The sequence below is a fragment of the Bos indicus genome, chromosome 3 (assembly GCF_029378745.1).
Source record: "Bos indicus isolate NIAB-ARS_2022 breed Sahiwal x Tharparkar chromosome 3, NIAB-ARS_B.indTharparkar_mat_pri_1.0, whole genome shotgun sequence".
Taxonomy (NCBI): Eukaryota; Metazoa; Chordata; class Mammalia; order Artiodactyla; family Bovidae; genus Bos; species Bos indicus.
Window position 1 is genome coordinate 120,639,931 of NC_091762.1, and position 18,095 is coordinate 120,658,025.

Consider the following 18,095-nt stretch of genomic DNA (forward strand, 5'->3'; position numbering starts at 1 on the left):
GCCGCCCCGGCGGGCGCGCGCGCGCTGCCGGCCCGCCGCCCGCCCCGGCGCCCTGCGGCTCTCTAGCGCCGGCCTCCGCGGCCGCGGCGGGTCGCCGCGGGGATCCCCGGGGGCGCGACGCTGGCCGCCGGGAGGCCGAGCGCGCGGGCCCGGGCCGCCACGCCGGGCGCGCCGTACGCCAAGATGGCGGCGGCGCCGCGGCCGCGCACTTCCTACCCCGCACTTCCGGCCCCGCCCGCGCCCGCGCCGCGCGACCCGGATTGGCCCGGGCGGCGGCCCGTCGCGTCGCGCTGCGCAGCCGTCGGAGCGACGCCGCGCTCAGTCGGCGGCCCTGGAGCGAAGATGGACGCAGGTGAGGGCCGGCGGGGCGCGGGTCCGCCGGGGAGGCCCTCGCCGAGCCGCTGCGCGCCGGCGCCTAGGCTGCGGCCTCGCCGGCGCGGCGCGGGGCGGGGCGCGGGCCTGAAGCGGCGCGGGGCGCGGGCGGCGTCCCTGGGCGGCCGGCGCGGGGCTGACAGCCCGGTCAGGGTCGGCGTATCTGGCGCCCCGGCGGCCGCTCCCGGGGGCCCGAGGGCGGCCGGGACGAGCAGGGGCGGCGCGGGGCGCGGGCGGGGGCGCCGGGTGGTGCGGCGGGGCCGGCGAAGCCGGTCTCTGACGCGGCGACGGGAAGCTTTTGTCCCCCCCACCCCCGCCCGGAGTTAAGAAGGGGAAACTTCAACTCTCACAAAGTTCCGTGGGTAGGCTGCAGGCGAGCGGCATACTTCAGTACTCACAACGCACGCATGTTTTCCTCTTCAAATTCAGTAACCAATAAATGATCCCAGCGTTCCCCGTGATTGAAAGGACAGGCTGACTCCGCCTCATCGTGTTTCAAGTTCTTGGGAGCTTCACAGCAATGCGGAGTGTGTGGGGACTGGGTTGGGAGGGCGTGCGCGCATCCGTGTGTCTGTGTGTATCTGTGTGTGTGTGCTGTTTCCGTCTCTTTTCATTGTGTTTCTGCTGCGGAGCGGACACTTCTTTAATTTTTGCTGGCACGCTGTTGGGGATCTTTGTCCAGTATCCTTGAAAGCATTCTTACACCTTGAAAGGCCTTCTTTTTCCATCCCACAGCGGGGTTACTCCTTTTATAAAATGTGTAGGAAGTGATCTGTGTTAAGAACCCTCCCAACGGTACAGACTCTCTTCTGGCTGAATTCCCCCTGTCATCCTGGATGACATTGTTTTTTGCTTCATTTTTCTCTTCTTGGACAGCAGCTGCAATGGGCATTTACTGGACTCTCAGTTTGGAAGCTGTGACATAAACCTTTATGGCCAATATTTCAGTGATTTGTGGCATCTTGTCAGTTCAACGTGTTAGGTAGTAGAAGGAGATGGTAGCCATGATTCCCAAAATGTGATGTTAGCCAGATGTGTCGTGAAGCTGTTTAAAACAAAAAGGACTACGCCCCTGGATGGGGGAAGGAATAGAATTATTTACTTACTAAGACCATTCCTTGAGAGACTCGGTTAGGGTGGAAAGCACAGTTTTATGGTGGTCGTTTTACCTTGAACGTGGAAGCCTTCCTGTTCAAGTTAAGAGCAGCCACATGATGGAGGCTTCATGGAACCCTGATCCCTGCTTCAAAGCAGAGATGTTTGCATGTGAAGGCCTCTGCTGATGCTGACAGAAATGTCTGTGACTCTAGGGTGTGGGGGTCAGTTTTCTTTCTGACCTGATGCTGTGCGTCCTTTGGGATCGTTAATGTCCAGCCTGCCCTGATTTCCGGAGTCCTTACAGGTTCTGCCTTCCTGGCCAAACGTTATGCAGTTCCGGTGGTTTTTACAGTCGTCCGTTCAATAGCTGTGTTTATTAGTGAGTGTGGGTTTGTGTCTGGCATTGTTCTACATCTTGTGACTAGAGAAGTGAACGAAATAGATAAAAAGTGTGTCCTGACTGACATGTTAGACGTGACACCCACAGTGTGGCTCGTGGGAGAGTGCTGTGGGCCCAGCAGTAGGGAGTTGGAATCATCAGGATGGCCTGGAAAGATCTCACCACAGAGGCAGCCAGTTTTGACTGGGACTCAAAAGCAGTGCAGGGGGAAGGGCATGTGGCCTGCTCTGGCAGCGACCAGTGGCCTGGGCGCAGTGGGTGGGAGTGAGCGAACTGAAGGCGGGGCAGCGACAAGGTCTGGTCATGGGCCTTGTTGGCTCGTGGGCATGTGAGTGGGACGGGGCTGCTTTGGGGGCTTTTTCAAGGAGGAGTAACGTGACTCGCACTGGCTGCTCTGCTGCAGAGGAGCAGAAGGCCCGTCAGGAGGCTGCAACAGTGAGCCACGCGCGAACCTGGAGGGCTGGGTCCTCGTGGGGAGAGGGGGTTGAAATCTGGTGCCTCTGCAGGTTGGGGCAGGAGGACTGTGGTGGTGGGAAGTGTGCAGGCCAGCCGCGGGATGGGAGGGGTTTGAAATACCGCGGTCTGTGGCCTGAGCTGGGAGATGCAGGGAGGCCCGGGGAGCTCTACGTGCTAGGGAGGTGTTAGGAGGGGGTCTTGCAGGGGCTAAGAGTGAGGCGCCTGCTGGACATCCGTGTCGTATCATCCAAAGGGCCTCGGGTCTGCGGGCCTGGAGCTGAGGGCGGAGGCCTGGGCTGGAGGCAGAAGTGTGTGGGGCCGGTCTGAGCAAGGTCTCTAAGGGCCTGAGTGGGAGGGGAGGCGGGGCTGGATGCCCTGGGCTGCAGGCAGCAGGCAGACCCCAGGCCTGTCCTCACAGCCCGCTCTGGTTGGCACTGAACTGAACATGCTGTCGGCTCCTTGAGGACAGAGTTGGTGTCTGGTGCTTCATCTTTGGGCTTTGCCTTTGTCTGACAGGTGGTTGGTGATGGAAGAAGCAGAACTTGAGTTGCTGGGGATGCACACGGTCCTGTCCTGTAGGTGTTCCCGGGCTGCAGGGTTTGTGTATAATGGAAATCCGCGTGTTGGTGTAACGTGTAGGGGATGAGGAGGGCAGTCAGGCTCACTGAAGGCCGGCTGGAGTCCCTTCTCTCTGGTGTGTTCACTAAAGTGGCCTGGGCAGTGTCCTGGTGCCCCTAAAGTTCCAGCTTTTCTTTCCTTCCATTGATTTCCTTCCTTTGCTTCCTTTTTTCATTGAGAACTGTTGTTCAGTTGCTCAGTCGTGTCCCACTCTTTGTGGCCCCATGGACTGCATCAAGCCAGGCTTCCCTGTCCATCAGCAACTCCCGGAGCTTGCTAAAAGTCATGTCCATCGAGTCGGTGATGCCATCAAACCATCTCATCCTCTGTCATCCCCTCTCCTCCTGCCTTCAATCTTTCCCAGCATCAGGCTCTTTTCTAATGAGTTGGCTCTTTGCATCAGGGGCCAAAGTACTTAAGCTTCAGCATCAGTCCTTCCAGTGCCAGCATTTTCGTATAAACGATTTGGGATTTGAAAAAAACTAACTACTTGCAAACTCGTTATTTTAAATATAAGCATCTTTGTGGAAGAAAAGAAGGGAGGACCCGTCTTTTGGTTTTATTCTAAAAGCATACGTAACACGTGTTTATAAGGTATAACACGTGTTTATAAGATATAATCTCAGAAACATACATGTTTTGGAAAAACGTCTTTGAAGTGTGGTACATTACACTAAGCTCTAAAGAATTCTAATGGTGCATATTTTTTGTGCTTTTCCCTGGTTGAGTTACCGTGTAATTGAGACTAAGTTATCTGGTTACGTTTACTGAGTACAGTTTGCTATTTTTCAATCATGTTAATAACGTTAAATTGAAACATTTAAAAATAGAATTGCCATCCTATTAGTGGACTTTCTGCTTTCTCTTCCTGGTGAGATCAGGGACACCCTTGGGAAGAAGAGGTGACTGGGTGGAAAAAAATGCTTTTAAAAGCCTTTCTCAAAGAGGACAGTGCATGTCTTGCTTCTCCTGTGTCTTCTTCAAATCAGAGTCACTGCCCGAGTGTCTGGAGACTGGCATTCTTTGGGAAGTCGGGCTCCTTTTAGCTCAGGAGGTGTGTGAGCTTCATAGATGAGGATCCCAGGTTCCCCTTGCGGGTCTGTGTTGTGAGACGAGGCTGCCTCCGGGCCGAGTGTGGAGGCTGCTGGTCCTCAGCCGGTGGAGCCGGTCAGTCTGAGGATGAGTCAGGGTAGGAACTTCTGAGGATGGACTCCTCTTGTGGATCGGGCTGCATGAGGCTTAGTGATTGTGAAGGTTCATTTAAAAATGGAAGGTGTCGGGGTTTCCATTGCAGTTTTTGCTGACCTTGTGTTCTGCCCTCCAGAAGCATGGAACACACTTGGGCTAAATCAGTACTGAAAACGAGCAGCGGTGGTGTTCAGCTCGCGGAGGGCGATTGAGTTTCCTTGGACACGCCTCACGGCCTGAGCTCACGGGGAGGGACCCGGAGGTGCTAAGCACCGGGCTGGGGTCCCGCGGGCAGAGTTGGCCACTCGCCCTCGTTCCTAAGTGAACAAACGGAGGCTCAGAATTGTGAGTCGTGTGTCGGCCAGCAGGTGGGTTCTCTGTTTCCAGAGTCTGATCTCAATAGAAAGTCGAACAGCAGAAGTGATTGGAATTCGGAGAGGTCTGTCCTTCCTTCACTGCAGAGGCTGAGCCTCAGGTCAGGGGTTGCCAGGGGCTTGTGGCGGGTGTTGGGGGCAGGAGGGTTGGCCTGTACCCCCAAGGCTGAGAAGCCCTTGGCTCTGCCTCTCTGGCCACAGCTGCAGGTCCATGAACTCCATGCTGGCGCCGGGGGCGGGCCTGTTCTTGGGGCCAGGGCTTGTCAGGTCACCTGGGTGGCCGGGCTAATTCTGGAGGACGTTGGCCCGGGTGTCGCAGCTCGGACTGTGGAGATGGGTGTGCTGCCCTCCCTGCGCCCCCCTGGGAGGACCAGGGCTCGTTGCACGTGCTGATCCGTTCTCTCTTTAGCTCCTGCTTTGCCAGCGAGTTAACTGGCATAGGGGAGAAGGGTGTGGGCTGAGACCACCGGGCGCTCCGCAGGGTGCAGAGAGGGGAGCTGGGCCTGGGGTGTCCTAGGCCGATGTCACAGGAGCCGTGACCTGTGCCCAGAAGGGTCCCGCCTCCAGGAGGAGCGGGAGGTGTGGGCTGCGGGACCCCTGGCGGCTTCCTGCCCATGTGGTCCCTTCAGGAACCTCGGGCAGTGAAGACTGCGAGGCTGCCCAGCCTGTAATGTTGTGAGTCACAGCGAGGGACTCGGTGACGTGTTAACAGGGAGGACACGTGTTTCCCCTTCCCTCTGAAGTTGGCTGTGTTGCCTATAAAGTCGGCGTCTTACCCTGAGAGCCGTGCCTGCTTCCTCGTGTGCCCCTTCTTGGGTGAGAACCCGCCCACTGCGGGCGCTGCTATCACCAGTGTTCAGAGCAGCCGCGCCCCCTTTTCTTGCTCACCTCGCTGGAAGCTGGCGTCTCCGGCGCACCCCAGGGCCCTCTGATGTGTGCGTGCCCCGCTGTCCTCAGAGTGCTCCAGGGCTTAGTAGGCAGGGCCGCCTCGGGTTCTGGCTGCGGGCCTGCAGGGTGAGCGCCACTGCCGCGCAGCGCTGCGGGCTGAGATCAGACAGGTCCTGTTGGCGCTGCACCCTTGGAGTCATCGTGGCAGGCGTGAGTCCACAGGTGTGTAAGCCTTGCGGTCTGAGGCGGCCGTGCCCTCTGAAGATGTGGAGACGGCTTCCACAGGCAGAGACGCAGACGTGTTCTCTGAGGAGACAGAGCTGCGGCTCACTCCTGCTAGGGTTATAATCATGTGCACAAACAAACAACTCTGTGTGGAAAGGGCTAGAGAGAACCTTGGAGGTTAAATTATTAATCCTTGATTGCAAGCCAGCCTGGCGGACATGGGGGACGCACGGACAAGGCAGGCCCTCAGAGCAGGGCAGCCTTGCCCGGGCCCTTGGGAGCCGCTGTGGAGGTGCAGGGCCCCTCTGTGCCCGTGGGGTTTCGGGCGATGGGCAGGAGGCAGAGCTGGCTCCCAGCGTTGGGGGGTTCCTGGTGCGTGCTGAGCACACGGCCTCTCTTGCTGCCGGCGTGTGGTGTCGTGAGCGCTGTCCGCAGCCCTGGGAGCGCAGGTTGGCTGAGCAGCAGTGCAGCCGTTCAGGGCCAGCAGAGCACGTGCCTCTGTCCTTGACGTTGGTGACGCACGCCGACCTTGGAGTCCTTTGTCTGCCGGCCTCTCGTGAACCCTTCTCAGGAAGGGCTCAGGGCTGCATCCCGGCTGTGCTGCCGGGACATGTTCTGGGTGATGGGTGAGGAGCTTTCCCCACCCAGAGGCTGACTGTGTGCCGGGGCACCCCCAGCCGTGGGGGCCCCACAGGGACCTGCGCCCCTCTGCCTGCCTTTCCTGGGGCTGGGGGTGCCGGCAGGACGCTGTGAGGCGCCAGGACTCCGGACAAAGAAACGCAGGTGAGTCGGCACAGACGGCTTCTGCAAGGAGGCACGAGGCTGCAGCTGATGCTTTACGTTTTGTGGGCTTTGGATTGTTTGTTTTAGTAAATTGTTGTTTACTAAAAGGTAGGGCTGTTAATGAAAAATAAAATCAAGTGTGGGAGAAGCTCATTCCACGTCTTTGATTTTCCAAAGAGCTGAGTGGAGGTGCATGTGGACGGGGTGGGGGCGCTGTTGGAGCGGGTGAGGCGGCAGCCGGGAGCAGGGTGCCCGGGATGCCCCGTGGGCCTCGCCCCGTGGGTGGCGGATGAGCTGCTGCGTTGGGAGCCCAGGGCAGAGGGAGGGTGTCCGCCGGGCTCCGGCTTCTCTGAAGCTGCGCCATGGGCCGCAGGTGGACACAGTGCACACGCAGCTCCGCGGGAAGCGGGGGTTGTACCCTGGGTTCCAGGGCGCCCGCAGCCCCGGGGTCCCACGCTGCTGTCTGGAGTGGCGCCCTGCCGGGTAAGGTGGCCCAGCCAGACTGCTGCTGCTCCGCCTCGCGTGCCGTCCAGACCAGCCCCACGTGCAGAGACGGAGGTCTGGGCCCGTCTGTTTGTCTTTTAGGTTCGAGTCTGAAACAGGGGCTTGATGTGTTAGTTGCTGGGTCATGTCCGACTCTCTGTGGCCTCGGGGACTGTAGGTGCCAGTTCCCTGTGTCTGTGGAGTTCTCCATGTGGGAACGCTGGAGTGGGTAGCCATGCCTTCTCCAGGGGATCTTCCTGGCCCGGGGATCAAACCCGCGCCCCGTGCACTGCGGGTGGCCCCTGTGCTGTGGGGGCCACTCCTCCCGCCCCTCTGTGCCTGGGCCTGGCCCTGGCCCCTGCTCCCTAGCACCGAGCACCCCCTTCTTCATGTGGTGGCCGTGCAGAGGCCCCAAACTCCACGTGGGCTCTCTGTACAGAGACGCTGTGCATGATCTCTGATCCTCGTTTATAAAATCAGGAAACGGCCATCAGGGTGTGTCTTTGGTTTCCATAGCTACCCTGACCTACGACACGCTCCGATTTGCTGAGTTTGAGGATTTCCCTGAGACCTCGGAGCCTGTCTGGATCCTCGGGAGGAAGTACAGTGTCCTCACAGGTACGGCCCTGCCGAGCTGCCCTCCTCTCCTGCAGAAAGCGGCATGGTGGTCAGTTGTCTGTGACTTCCCGAGACACAGGCCTGGGCGCTTACTGCCGTGTGTGCATGTCCCCTCTCTCATTCTCTAGAAAAGGACGAGATCTTGGCCGATGTGGCATCGAGACTCTGGTTTACGTACAGAAAGAACTTCCCGGCCATCGGTGAGTACCGCCTGCTGCAGCGAGTGCTTTGAGCAGGAAGCACAGAGCTCAGTGCCAGGGCTTGTCCCTGGTGTCGCCCTCAGGCAGCTTTCTGGCTGCAGAGCTCGGCCGCAGCCTGGGGTCCCGGTCCTGCCGCACCGGGGATGCTTTCGACAGTGGCCATGCTTGCTCCCTGGGGCCTGGGGCCTGGCGATGAGCCACGCCTGCTGTTGGCAGTGCAGAGCGGAGCGCGGCCGGAAGCGCATGGCCCATCTTGGTGCTGAGGCCACCTCTGCTCCTGGAGGCCCCGGGCCTCTGCGCTGGGCCCGGGTTGGAGCTGGGAGCGCTGTGGGTTGGGCGCTGGGAAGCCCTGGTCGCGCCCCTCAGCTGCCCTGGTGGGTCCGCTCTTGGTCGTAGGCCCTGAAGGGCAAGGCGGGGCTCCTAGCTGTGTCCCTGGCGGCCAGTCTCCATCAGCTCCCTCCTCAGGGGGCTGCTGTCTGTCCCCAGAGCTCGGGAGCCGGGGGCACCTCCCTGTCCCGGGGCTGCATCCTGCCGCAGGCTTGTCAGACACCTCAGGCTCGCTCTCGCTCCTGCTGGGCCCCCATGGGGCTGGAGCCACTGGGCGGGCGGCGCTGTCTGAGCCCCAGGGAAGGGCAGCTGGCGGCAGCCTGCGTGAGTGGCCGTCGGGGGAGCTCGGCGGCTCTCCCGGCCGTGGTCTGTGCCACTGACCGCAGCACGAGACCACCGTGCGGTGGGGCGATCCGCGTGCTGCCGAGGCTGCAGCTGCAGGCGCTCGGCCCGCTCTGAGCCCGCCCTCTGCGGCAGGCCGTGTCCGCTGTGCGTCTGCGAGCCGCGGGGCCTGTCGCACATCTGGGGATGCCGCTCCCACTCTGCATCACTCGTGAGGCTGAGGTCTCTTTGCGTGTGTCTAGGTGTTCTGTTTCTCTGAGACTTGTTCACACATTGTCCCCTAACGAGGGGAGTGAGGGCATTTCCCTCAGCGGGAGCGGGTCGTTGGCGGGCCCGGCCTTGGTCTGACGTGTGCGCCTCTCTCGCCCTCCACGGCAGGGGGCACCGGCCCCACCTCGGACACGGGCTGGGGCTGCATGCTGAGGTGCGGACAGATGATCTTCGCCCAGGCCCTGGTGTGCCGGCACCTGGGCCGCGGTGAGTCTCTGCGAGTCGGCACGTTCTCGGGGGGCAGGGGGCATCACCGTGCACTCCGGGGCTTCGGGGTTTTCTTTGTAACGACCGAGAAGTTTCCGTTGATTAAAGAAAGCGGCTCTGACGACGCTCGTAAGCGTTTGTGTTTCAGAAGTCGTCTCTAAAGCACTGAGCCAGTCTCCATTTCTGTGTGCGTCTGCTTTGACGCGTTGGCGTGTGTATGTTTGAAACCCTGAAGAACGCAGTTCTCCCGCTGAGGGAGTCTCTCGGGAAGTATGGGCACCACCTGTGTTGTGAGAGCCTTGTGACGACGGCGGCCGCTTGCCTGTGTTTGGGGAAACTGAACTTGTGTGTCTATCCCCCATAGACTGGAGGTGGACGCAGCGGAAGAGGCAGCCGGACAGCTACTGCAGCGTCCTGCAGGCGTTCCTGGACAGGAAGGACAGCTGCTACTCCATCCATCAGATAGGTGGGGGGCGCAGCACGTCGGGCGTGGGCCTCGAGGGCGCCTCTGTTGTGAGAGCTGGGGTTCCATGCGGCTCTCTGCCCGAGCTCACGTGCTGTCAGCCTGGCGTTGGTGAACAGCAGCTTGCAGGCCTCGCAGGCTGCTCCTTGGCGCCCCGCGATGGTAGCACTGCCTGTCCAGACTCCCCGCAGTCTTGGCCAGCTTGTCTCGTCCTGCCTCCACCCACGTGGACGGGGCGGAGCTCTGTGTTCACTGACCTGAGCTCCGCCTCAGTCCGCTCCCCCACCTGGGCTAGGGTTGGGGTCCGAGGGGGGTGCACCTTGAAGAGAAGGGTGTCCCTGCGGGCGGCGGTGGCGCATCCTGGCGCTAGGCAGGAGCTCCCGTGAGGCAGGCTTCTCGGCCAGCGTTCCCAGGCCACACGGCCCGCACGGCCTCTGGGATGGGGAGTAGGAGGGGTTTCGGGACGCGGAGGGGGGTGAGGGTCGCTAACCTCTGTTTCCTGCAGCACAAATGGGAGTCGGCGAGGGCAAGTCCATCGGCCAGTGGTACGGGCCCAACACCGTCGCCCAAGTCCTCAAGTACGTGCCCAGGCTGCTCACACTCGCCCGGGCCTCTGCCGCCGAAGGAAACGAGGGCTCTCTTGCTCTCTTGGCCTTTTCAGGACCCTCAGAAGGGTCCTCAGAGGTCACCGTGCTGAGGGGTCTTAGGAGACGGAATCTGTTTTTAGTGAGGGTGTGTCCACCTGGGTCCTGGGAGCCCCTGCAGAGCCCCCAGATTAGACAGAGCCCCCTCCTCTCAGGCTGTGACTCCTCGGCCACAGGCGCCCGCCCAGCACGGCGCCTCCCACTGTGCTGTCAGCTCGGCGTGTCGGGGGCGCAGGCTGGGCTGATTGGGGTGGCCGGGCTGCCTCAGGCTTGGCAAGGCCTGGGCTGGGCTTTTGACTCTTGCCCGTGTGCTGGCCCGATTGGGAAGTGGGTCCCTGAACGGCTCCTCGCGCGACCTCCCCTGCGCAGCTGCGGCTGGCAGAGGCCAGGAGGCTCGAGCCGGGCAGGCTCATCGGGGTGTCCTCCCCTCCCCGGTAGGAAGCTGGCTGTCTTCGACACCTGGAGCGCCCTGGCTGTGCATGTGGCAATGGACAACACAGTGGTGATGGCGGATATCAGTGAGTGAGTGGGCTCCGGGCAGGGCAGGAGGGCGCTGGGCGCCCTGCTTCTGCGTCTGGGGTGGAGTTTTCGGTGCCCGTGTTCTGGGCCTGCGTGCGCTCTGATGCCCCGTGAGGAATGCCACAGCATCTTCCTGGCCCCCAGACGCTGTGAGAGGTTTAGAATTCCGAGGAGCACCCAGACTCACAAGGTCTACAGGCAAAGCTGTGGTCTGCCTGTCGTCACTGAGGGAGGAGCAGGGTTCAGACACTGACAGTGTGAACGGGGCTGAGGGAGGAGCAGAGTTCAGACGCTGACGGTGTGAATGGGGCTGGGACCCACAGGCAGGGGCCTGTCAGGGTGCGGGGTGGGCCGTGTGGGGTGCGCGAACTGCTCCTGTCTTGGGCCAGGTGTGGGTGGACCCCGCGCCAGCAGGAAGGTGTCCTCCTCACAGAACGGCCTCTTGGTTGGCAAAGCAGAACTCAGATAAAGTTGAGAGACGGCGCAGCAGGGCAGCTGCGTCCCTGGGGCGGTAGCGTGAGCTAATGCGGAGCAGGCAGGGGAAAAGGACAGGATCTGAACTGTCTAGAAACGTCAAGCTTTCTATCTCAGCTTTTGGGTTGAAAAAGTCAAGCTTAAAGGTTACCTGTCAGAAGTTGACATGTACAAAACTCAGGGAAGAGTATACACCTTTAGTGCTGGTGACGGCACAGTGAACAGTGATGGAATGAAGTGTAGTTCAGGAGCCTAGGAAAGGACCGGTAACAGTGATGGAAGGACCTTCGGAAGTGCAGCGTAGAGAGAATGCTTTAGAAGGAGGTGCGGTAGAACGACTACCTTTTAGAGCTGGCTGTCTGCAGCAGTGTGCACGTTACCAGCAACTGTGTCAGGGGTAAGGAGAAGCCCAGAAATCTGTGTTTGGAAATCAGGAGGGGAGAGCCTGATGCCGACCCGTGTGTGGGTTTTCCCAGCCCAGCAGTTCCGCGACGCCCGTCTGCAGGCCTGCAGAACCCCCTGACACACACACCCCCACTGAAGACCCCAGGGCGAGTCCAGGTGGTGGACTTGTGCTTCCGACGGACTGGCTGGAGGCTCCATGACCCTGTCCTCGGGTCCGTGACTTTGCTGGAGCAGCTGGGAGACTCAGGAGCACTTTACTCACGAGAGCACGGGCGTACCCAAGGACAGGACTCAGGCAGCCAACGGGAGAGACACCTGAAGTCCTTTCAGCGTTTATGGGGGCGGCACTAACAGGCCCGAGGGTCCAGGTTGTCGTCTACTGGCGACTGAACACTCCCTTCTCTGGAGCAGCGTGGAGGGGCGCCTGCATCCAGCCCCTCCCTCAGACCTCTCCAGAGCCCCCAGTAACAACCGGGGATGGCTCCATGGCACTCCTCACTCAGGAAGGTCTGAGGGTTTGGAGGCACCTGCTCAGGACGCACCCCTGACCCCTTCTGATTAGCAAGGGGACTCAAGAGGGTGTTTGATGGGCTCTGAGGAGGTACCCAGCAGGGCCTGACTCTCCAGTGCACACATCCCTACCTTGGGTATCTGTTGGCACTCTGCGAGCAAGTAGATTCATGGATCTTTTTTTAAATTTAAGGTGTTTTCCCTTTGGGTCATGACTCGCCGTCCCAGACTTGGCTGGCTGCTTGCCTGCCCAGGCGTGTGTGCTGTCGTAGGCCCCCTCCTGGCGTTCTCTCACCCTGTACTTTTGGCTCCTTAGCGGGGAAGGGTGTCCAGGAGCCACGGCTGGGTGCCTGGGCGCTTGTGGCTGCTGGAGGGTCTTCTACACTGAACTCGGGAGTAAGCCTGTTCCCTGAGGGATTAGCGGTGTGTTTAGACAGAAGGAAAAGAAAGAAACGTTTCTGCTTGATGCTGCCCTTGCTGAGGGGGCCGCGGGCCTGCGGTCAGCGCTGCGTCCGCCTGGCTGGTGGCTTCCCAGGCGCATGTGTGTGTGCTCTCACACTAGTCTGTGTGTATGCTATATTTCACAGTAGAAGTTTCCAGTTGGGCACACGTAGGAAGCATGCGCTCTCTCTGTCCCTGTAGCGGCAGGCTTATCTGAGGCTCAGTTTCCAGGGCTGAGCTGTTCTTGACCCACTGGACTGTTCACAGCTGTGTTTTAGCGGTGGACTCGCACCTCCTCCCTTGCAGCCCCTGAGAACAGTTTGCCTCTTGCAGGGAGGTTATGCAGGAGCAGCCTTCCCTGTGCCGGGGCCGAGGCCTTCCCCGCAGACTCCGAGCGGCATTGCAACGGCTTTCCGGCAGGGGCCGAGGGCGGCGGGCGCGCGGCACCCTGGAGACCCTTGGTGCTGCTCATCCCGCTGCGCCTGGGGTTGGCAGACGTCAACGCGGCCTACGCGGGCACGCTCAAGGTGGGTCTGTGCCGGCATCTCCCCTCCTGCGGCCGGGGCCGCTGCTTCCCGGAGCCCCCTGCTGTCCCCTCTCTGCCCCCTGGGTCGTGCCGGCTCCTCCCTACAGCGGCTGGGCCAACCCCTTGTGCGGCTGCTTGCTGCCCTGCTGTCCCCTTCGCCCTGCCTGGGGCTCCCGCGAAGGACCTGCGCCTCAGGGTCGGGAGCCGCGCTCTATGAGGCGGTGCTCGCAGCCCCGCGGGGAGCCCCTGCTCACAGCCCTGCTCCCTGCAGCACTGCTTCCGGATGCCCCAGTCCCTGGGCGTGATCGGAGGGAAGCCCAACAGTGCCCACTACTTCATCGGCTACGTTGGTGAGTGGGGGTCTGCTGTGGTTGAAGGAAGTGGGTGGTCCTCAGGGTGCCCCCCCCCGCCCCTCCACTGGACACGAAGCCGCCTCCGCCAGGCCGGCGTGGCTTTGGGGGCTGCGGTGGGGCTGCCCTGCCCTCGCTGACGCCCGCCGCCCACCCAGGGGAGGAGCTCATCTACCTGGACCCCCACACCACGCAGCCAGCCGTGGCGGCTGCTGACCGCTGCCCGGTCCCGGACGAGAGCTTCCATTGCCAGCACCCGCCGGGCAGGATGAGCATCGCGGAGCTCGACCCGTCTATCGCCGTGGTGCGTCCCCTGTGTCCCGCCATCGGCGCTGTCCTGCTGCTGCTGCAGGAGGGAGGCCCCCTGCTCCCGTGATTTCACTGTCGTGTGCTTAGTGTGACGTCAGGCAGTTCAGAGCCCAGAAGTGCGCAGAGCGGCTCCGGCCCCACCCCTCACCGCAGCCCCTCCTCGGGCTCCCCACCCCGCGCGCTTCGTGCTCGGTTTCTGAGCTGCTGTGTCTGCCGGGTGGGCCTTAAGAATGTACCTCCTCGCTCACGCTCTTCTGATGGCAAGGCGGGAAGGGTTGGTTCGGCTCAGAATACATTTGCGGGAGGCCAGGGACCCCTAGAAATCAGGACAACGTACCGGTCACCCAAGCCGTGGACACGAGGCATTCGGTCCTGAGAAGGGGCGACCCCAGACGCACTGCCTGTGGGTCTGGGTCACTCCCAGAGGCCCGTGGCCCCGGGGAGGGCATTGGCGGGGGTCTCACAGGAGCCCGTGTGAGCTCGTCAGAACGAGGCCGGGTCTGAGGCCGTCTGGGCGGAGGGGGGTGGGCACCGCAGCCGGACAGCAAGGCAGGCCCGGCATGTCCAGGGTGCACCTGAGGGCCCGCGGGCCGGGTGGCCCCGCTTACGGCACGTGTTGGTTGCAGGGGTTCTTCTGTGAGACCGAGGATGACTTTAACGACTGGTGTCAGCAAGTGAGAAAGGTGGGTGGTGGCTCATGTCCCGTGGGGTGTGGGCTGGAGGCTGGTCGGGGTCTGGGGTCCAGCCCCCGCCTCAGCTGCCCCACCCTGTGTGGGGCCGCGCTTGCCTTGCCTGCCCCTGAACGCCCCGTCATGCTTGCTGTGGTCGCAGACCCCCTGGGATTCCCATCCCTGGGGTCGCCTGGGAAGGCCGCCTGGCCCGGTGGGTCCTGCCTCCGCTTGGCTCTCCCTGCGCCGTGGCCTGACGCGCACTCTGCCGACAGCTGTCCCTGCTGGGAGGCGCCCTGCCCATGTTTGAGCTGGTGGAGCAGCAGCCTTCCCACCTGGCCTGTCCCGACGTCCTCAACTTGTCCTTAGGTGAGTCCAGAGGCCCCAGGGTCTCGTGCTGGGGTGCGGTCTGCCTGATGCTGCCCTCCCCTGCCACCCCAGGGCCTGTTCTGCTGACCTGTGGCCTGAGCCCCAGGTGCAACTCCCTGGGGTTTTGTGAGGGGCCCCCAGGGGGCACACTATGCGTGTCCGCTTCATGCCTTCTCCCTGGGCTCCTGGGAGCCGGGACAGGCTAGGCCTTCTGCAGTGAAGCAGACTCTGGGGCTCTGTCCCTACAGCCCCGTGGTTCTGGGGGCACCTTCCCAGTATGAGTGGAGCTTGTGCAGAGGGGGTCCGCCTGGTGTGGCTAGGTGCCCTCCGGTGGGGGGCCCTCGTCCCTGAGTCTGAGGGCTGGGCTCTGCTGCCTGTTCGGACCCTGCCAGGAGCAGGGTGCCCCAGCTGGGCAGTCTGGGGTGCCCCGCCCCCCATCTGCATTCAGGCCTCCCTGACAGTCGGGCACCGGGCAGGACGTGCTCCTCACAGGGCATGTGGGTGGGACGTGGGGTGAGGCCTGTGCGCCCTCAGGCACTTGACCCTCAGCCCCACCCCCTAGACTTAGTGACGCATGCCTGCGTCTACCGAGGTTTTGTCTCGTTTTTTTCTAGACTCTTCTGACGCGGAGCGACTGGAAAGATTCTTTGACTCAGAAGACGAAGACTTTGAGATCCTGTCCCTCTGAGAGTCCTGCAGGTGGGGATGGTCTCACTGGCCCTGCAGGGGCGCTCGGCCGCCGCGTCTCGTCCACCCGCTGCCCGCCGCCCAGCGCCCCAGCCCAGCCGCCTCCACGTGACGGAAGCCCTGGGCACGCGCTCCCGCCGCACTGCCAGCCCTGCCTGGCACCCCGTGCCCTCCTGGCCCGGCTGCTCACCTTGAAATTAAAGCCCTGTCTGAAGCTCCATGAAGGACATGGCTGCCGCTGGGCGTGTCCCTAGACAGGCTCTGAAGACGCAGTCTGCGGGGTGCCGTGGGAAAAGGGGCCAAGGACCATGGCGGGCGTCCCGCACTGGGAGGAGAGGCATGGGGGCGGGCAGTCAGGTCCAAAGATGTCGCTGCGCGCCGTGCCAAGCAGCAGTGCGGCCCGGCCGGAGCCCGGGGAGGCCACGGCCCGTGCTGCTGCTGCTTGTCCCGCCTGCTTCCCCCAGGGTGGGGGGCTTGCCGCCCCGGAGCACCCCCCACCTCACCCCTCGTCAGGGCCTCCCTCCCGATCGGCACAGCTTCAGATGGTTTGGGGCCTGAGGGTCAAGCCTGCTTGTGGCGTGAGGCGGGTGTTTCGCCCCTCACCGCAGGGGCACACCCAGACCTGCTCACACTGACTTGGGGCCGCCTGCCTCCTCTCAGCCTGTGTCCCACCCAGGAGTGCAGACCCGGCTGGGAGCTCAGGTGGGGGCGGCCTCCCTCCCAGGAGCCCCCAACTGCCCGCCACCCGGGGGGCAGCGGGCACCCTGCCCCTCAGGTGTTGTCCACCTAAGTTATTTCGTGTCCCTTACGTTTTCTCCCCTTCTCTGTCCCTCAGGCAGAGCTGGGGGTCTCTGTTCCCCCTGCCGCTGGTGCGCAGGGTCTCTGCTCAGCCGGCAGCAGGGGTGCCTGACGGGGGACCACTGACCAGAGGGGGCTGTCTCGTGTGTTGGAAAAGGCTTATTGAAGAGTATCTACTCTTAGTCGTCTAGTTTGCGGTTCTTTACTGCAAATAATAAGTTTCAATAGAAAACACAATTTGTCTGTGTCTTGATTTTCCTGGAGTTGTAATTGGATGTGGTGAGAACAAGGACAGTATTTTCTGTTTGTAAGGGCCCCTGGGAAGGACCTGGTGGGCACGCAGAGCGAGCTCGTGGTTCCCAGGCCTGGGCGGGCAGTGCCCCCTGCATGGACCTGCTCTGCGCGGTGTGCTGGTTCTCACCTTGTGTTGTTCAGTTGCTCAGTTGTGTCTGACTGTGACCCTGTAGACTGCAGCACGCCAGGCTTCCCTCCCTTCAGCATCTCCCAGTTTCCTCAGATTCATGTCCGTTGAGTCACTGATGCCATGCAAGCATCTCATTCCGTCACCCTCTTCTTTAGTCTTCAGTCTTTCTCAGCATCAAGGTCTTTGTTCCAGTTAGCTCTTTGCATCTGGTGGCCCAAGTACTGGAGCTGCAACATCAGCATTGGTCCTTCCAGTGAATATTCAGAACCGGTTGGATCTGCTTGCAGTCCAAGGGACTCTCAAGAGTCTTCTCCAACACCACAATTTGAAAGCATGAATTCTTCAGCGGTCAGCCGCCTTTACGGTCCAACTCGCATCGATGCACGACTACTGGAAAAACCACCCAGTGGCTCAGGAGTGAAGAATCCACCTACAGTGCAGGAAAAACAGGCTCCATCCCTGGGTCGGGAAGGTCCCCGGGAGGGCATGGCAAGCCTCTGCAGCATTCTTGCCTGGAGAATCCCATGGAAAGAGGAGCCTGGTGGGCTGCAGGCCACAGGGTCGCAGAGTTGGACACAACTGAAGTGGCTGAGCACCCTTTCCCTCATGTGGTTTGTGTTTAAACCAAGACATGCAGGGAGGTCAGACTCTGTTGCTCCCTCACGGGTGTGGAGTGGCCATGGTGCTGGGCGTTTGGCAGCTCCCTAAACAGCACCCTTTTGGGTGCCCAATGCCTCAGCTGGTCACCCCCAAGTGAGTCACCAGGAAGGACTGAGCAAGGCCACTTGCCACACCCAGGAGGTCCTGGTGGGAGTGCTGGAGCTACGCTGAGCCGTTCCACTCCCTGCCGTGGTGGGTTCACAGGGACCAGGGCCAGAGAGGAAGTGCTGTGGCCAGAGCCCGAGGCCTGGCTTCTAGAAGCAGCCCATTTGGCTTCTGGAGCCTCCACACTCCGGCTGAGGCTCCTCTTAGGACCCTGGAGGTCAGAGGTCAGCAGTGCTGTCCCCAGGGCCCTGGCTACTTCCCTTGTCCAGCTCCCACACCCCTGGCCCAACAGCCCACATGCACACACAGCATCGTCTCCCCTGACCAGACCCTTCTGCCTCCAGGGACTGCGGGGCCCTGTCCTAACCTGGGCCAGTGGGCTCCCCGTCAGGGGCCTCCTGCCCAGGCCTGTGGCCTCCCTGTCAGCCAGACCTCAGGACCCCTGCCCACACTGTTTTCTCTTCCCCCAGCATGTGGCCTGTCGTGTGAAAGGTCAGAAGGCAGGTCAGGGGTCGCCCACCATCCCTGTGGATGCCCTCAGGACTCTTGAACGCAGTGGTCCAGCTCCACGTGTGGCTCCTAACTGCTGCTGCCCTGACCTCAAGCACGTGCTGCTGGCTGGGTGGACGCACCCGAGGCTGGCCCAGCGCCCGTGGCGGGCCCTGTGAGGCAGCCACATGGCCGTCCAGTTGCAGGGACCCAGGCCCCTCCGTCCTCCCCCGAGGGCTGGGCTGCGCCTCCTGCCCAACCCCGTGGGTGGGCAGCCTCCTCTGTGCAGCTGGGCCGGAGGGCACCCCTGTTGTGCAGGAGCAGGGCCTGGGCACCTCTGCCCCTGGATCTGTCACATGGTCTCATTCTGCTTGGGACCCAGTCTCCGGCCCACACCCTGGAAGC

General features: G+C 61.9%; 1 protein-coding gene across 2 annotated transcripts; it reads left to right on the forward strand.

The window, feature by feature from the left end:
• The first annotated feature begins 168 nt into the window (after nt 1-168).
• ATG4B (autophagy related 4B cysteine peptidase) lies at nt 169-16,249 on the forward strand. Of its 2 annotated transcripts, none has more exons than XM_070787092.1 (13): nt 169-352; nt 7,402-7,503; nt 7,632-7,703; nt 8,751-8,849; nt 9,214-9,315; nt 9,818-9,890; nt 10,395-10,474; nt 12,639-12,832; nt 13,103-13,181; nt 13,340-13,485; nt 14,117-14,173; nt 14,434-14,527; nt 15,142-16,249. In XM_070787092.1, the coding sequence occupies exons 1-13, from the start codon at nt 184-186 to the stop codon at nt 15,213-15,215; spliced, it is 1,341 nt and encodes a 446-aa protein (XP_070643193.1). In that variant the 5' UTR covers nt 169-183; the 3' UTR covers nt 15,216-16,249. The 2 variants fall into 2 exon arrangements, with proteins under 2 accessions (XP_070643193.1, XP_019813623.2); XM_019958064.2 differs by lacking the exon at nt 169-352 and adding an exon at nt 6,306-6,402.
• The last annotated feature ends 1,846 nt before the right edge of the window (nt 16,250-18,095 follow it).

Bases quoted from the DNA above. Each gene is read 5' to 3' on its own strand.
- ATG4B (XM_070787092.1), top strand. From the start codon at position 184: ATGGCGGCGGCGCCGCGGCCGCGCACTTCCTACCCCGCACTTCCGGCC. The intron at 9,316-9,817 runs GTGGGGGGCGCA...TGTTTCCTGCAG, and splicing joins CTACTCCATCCATCAGATAG to CACAAATGGGAGTCGGCGAG. The intron at 13,486-14,116 runs GTGCGTCCCCTG...TGTTGGTTGCAG, and splicing joins TCGACCCGTCTATCGCCGTG to GGGTTCTTCTGTGAGACCGA.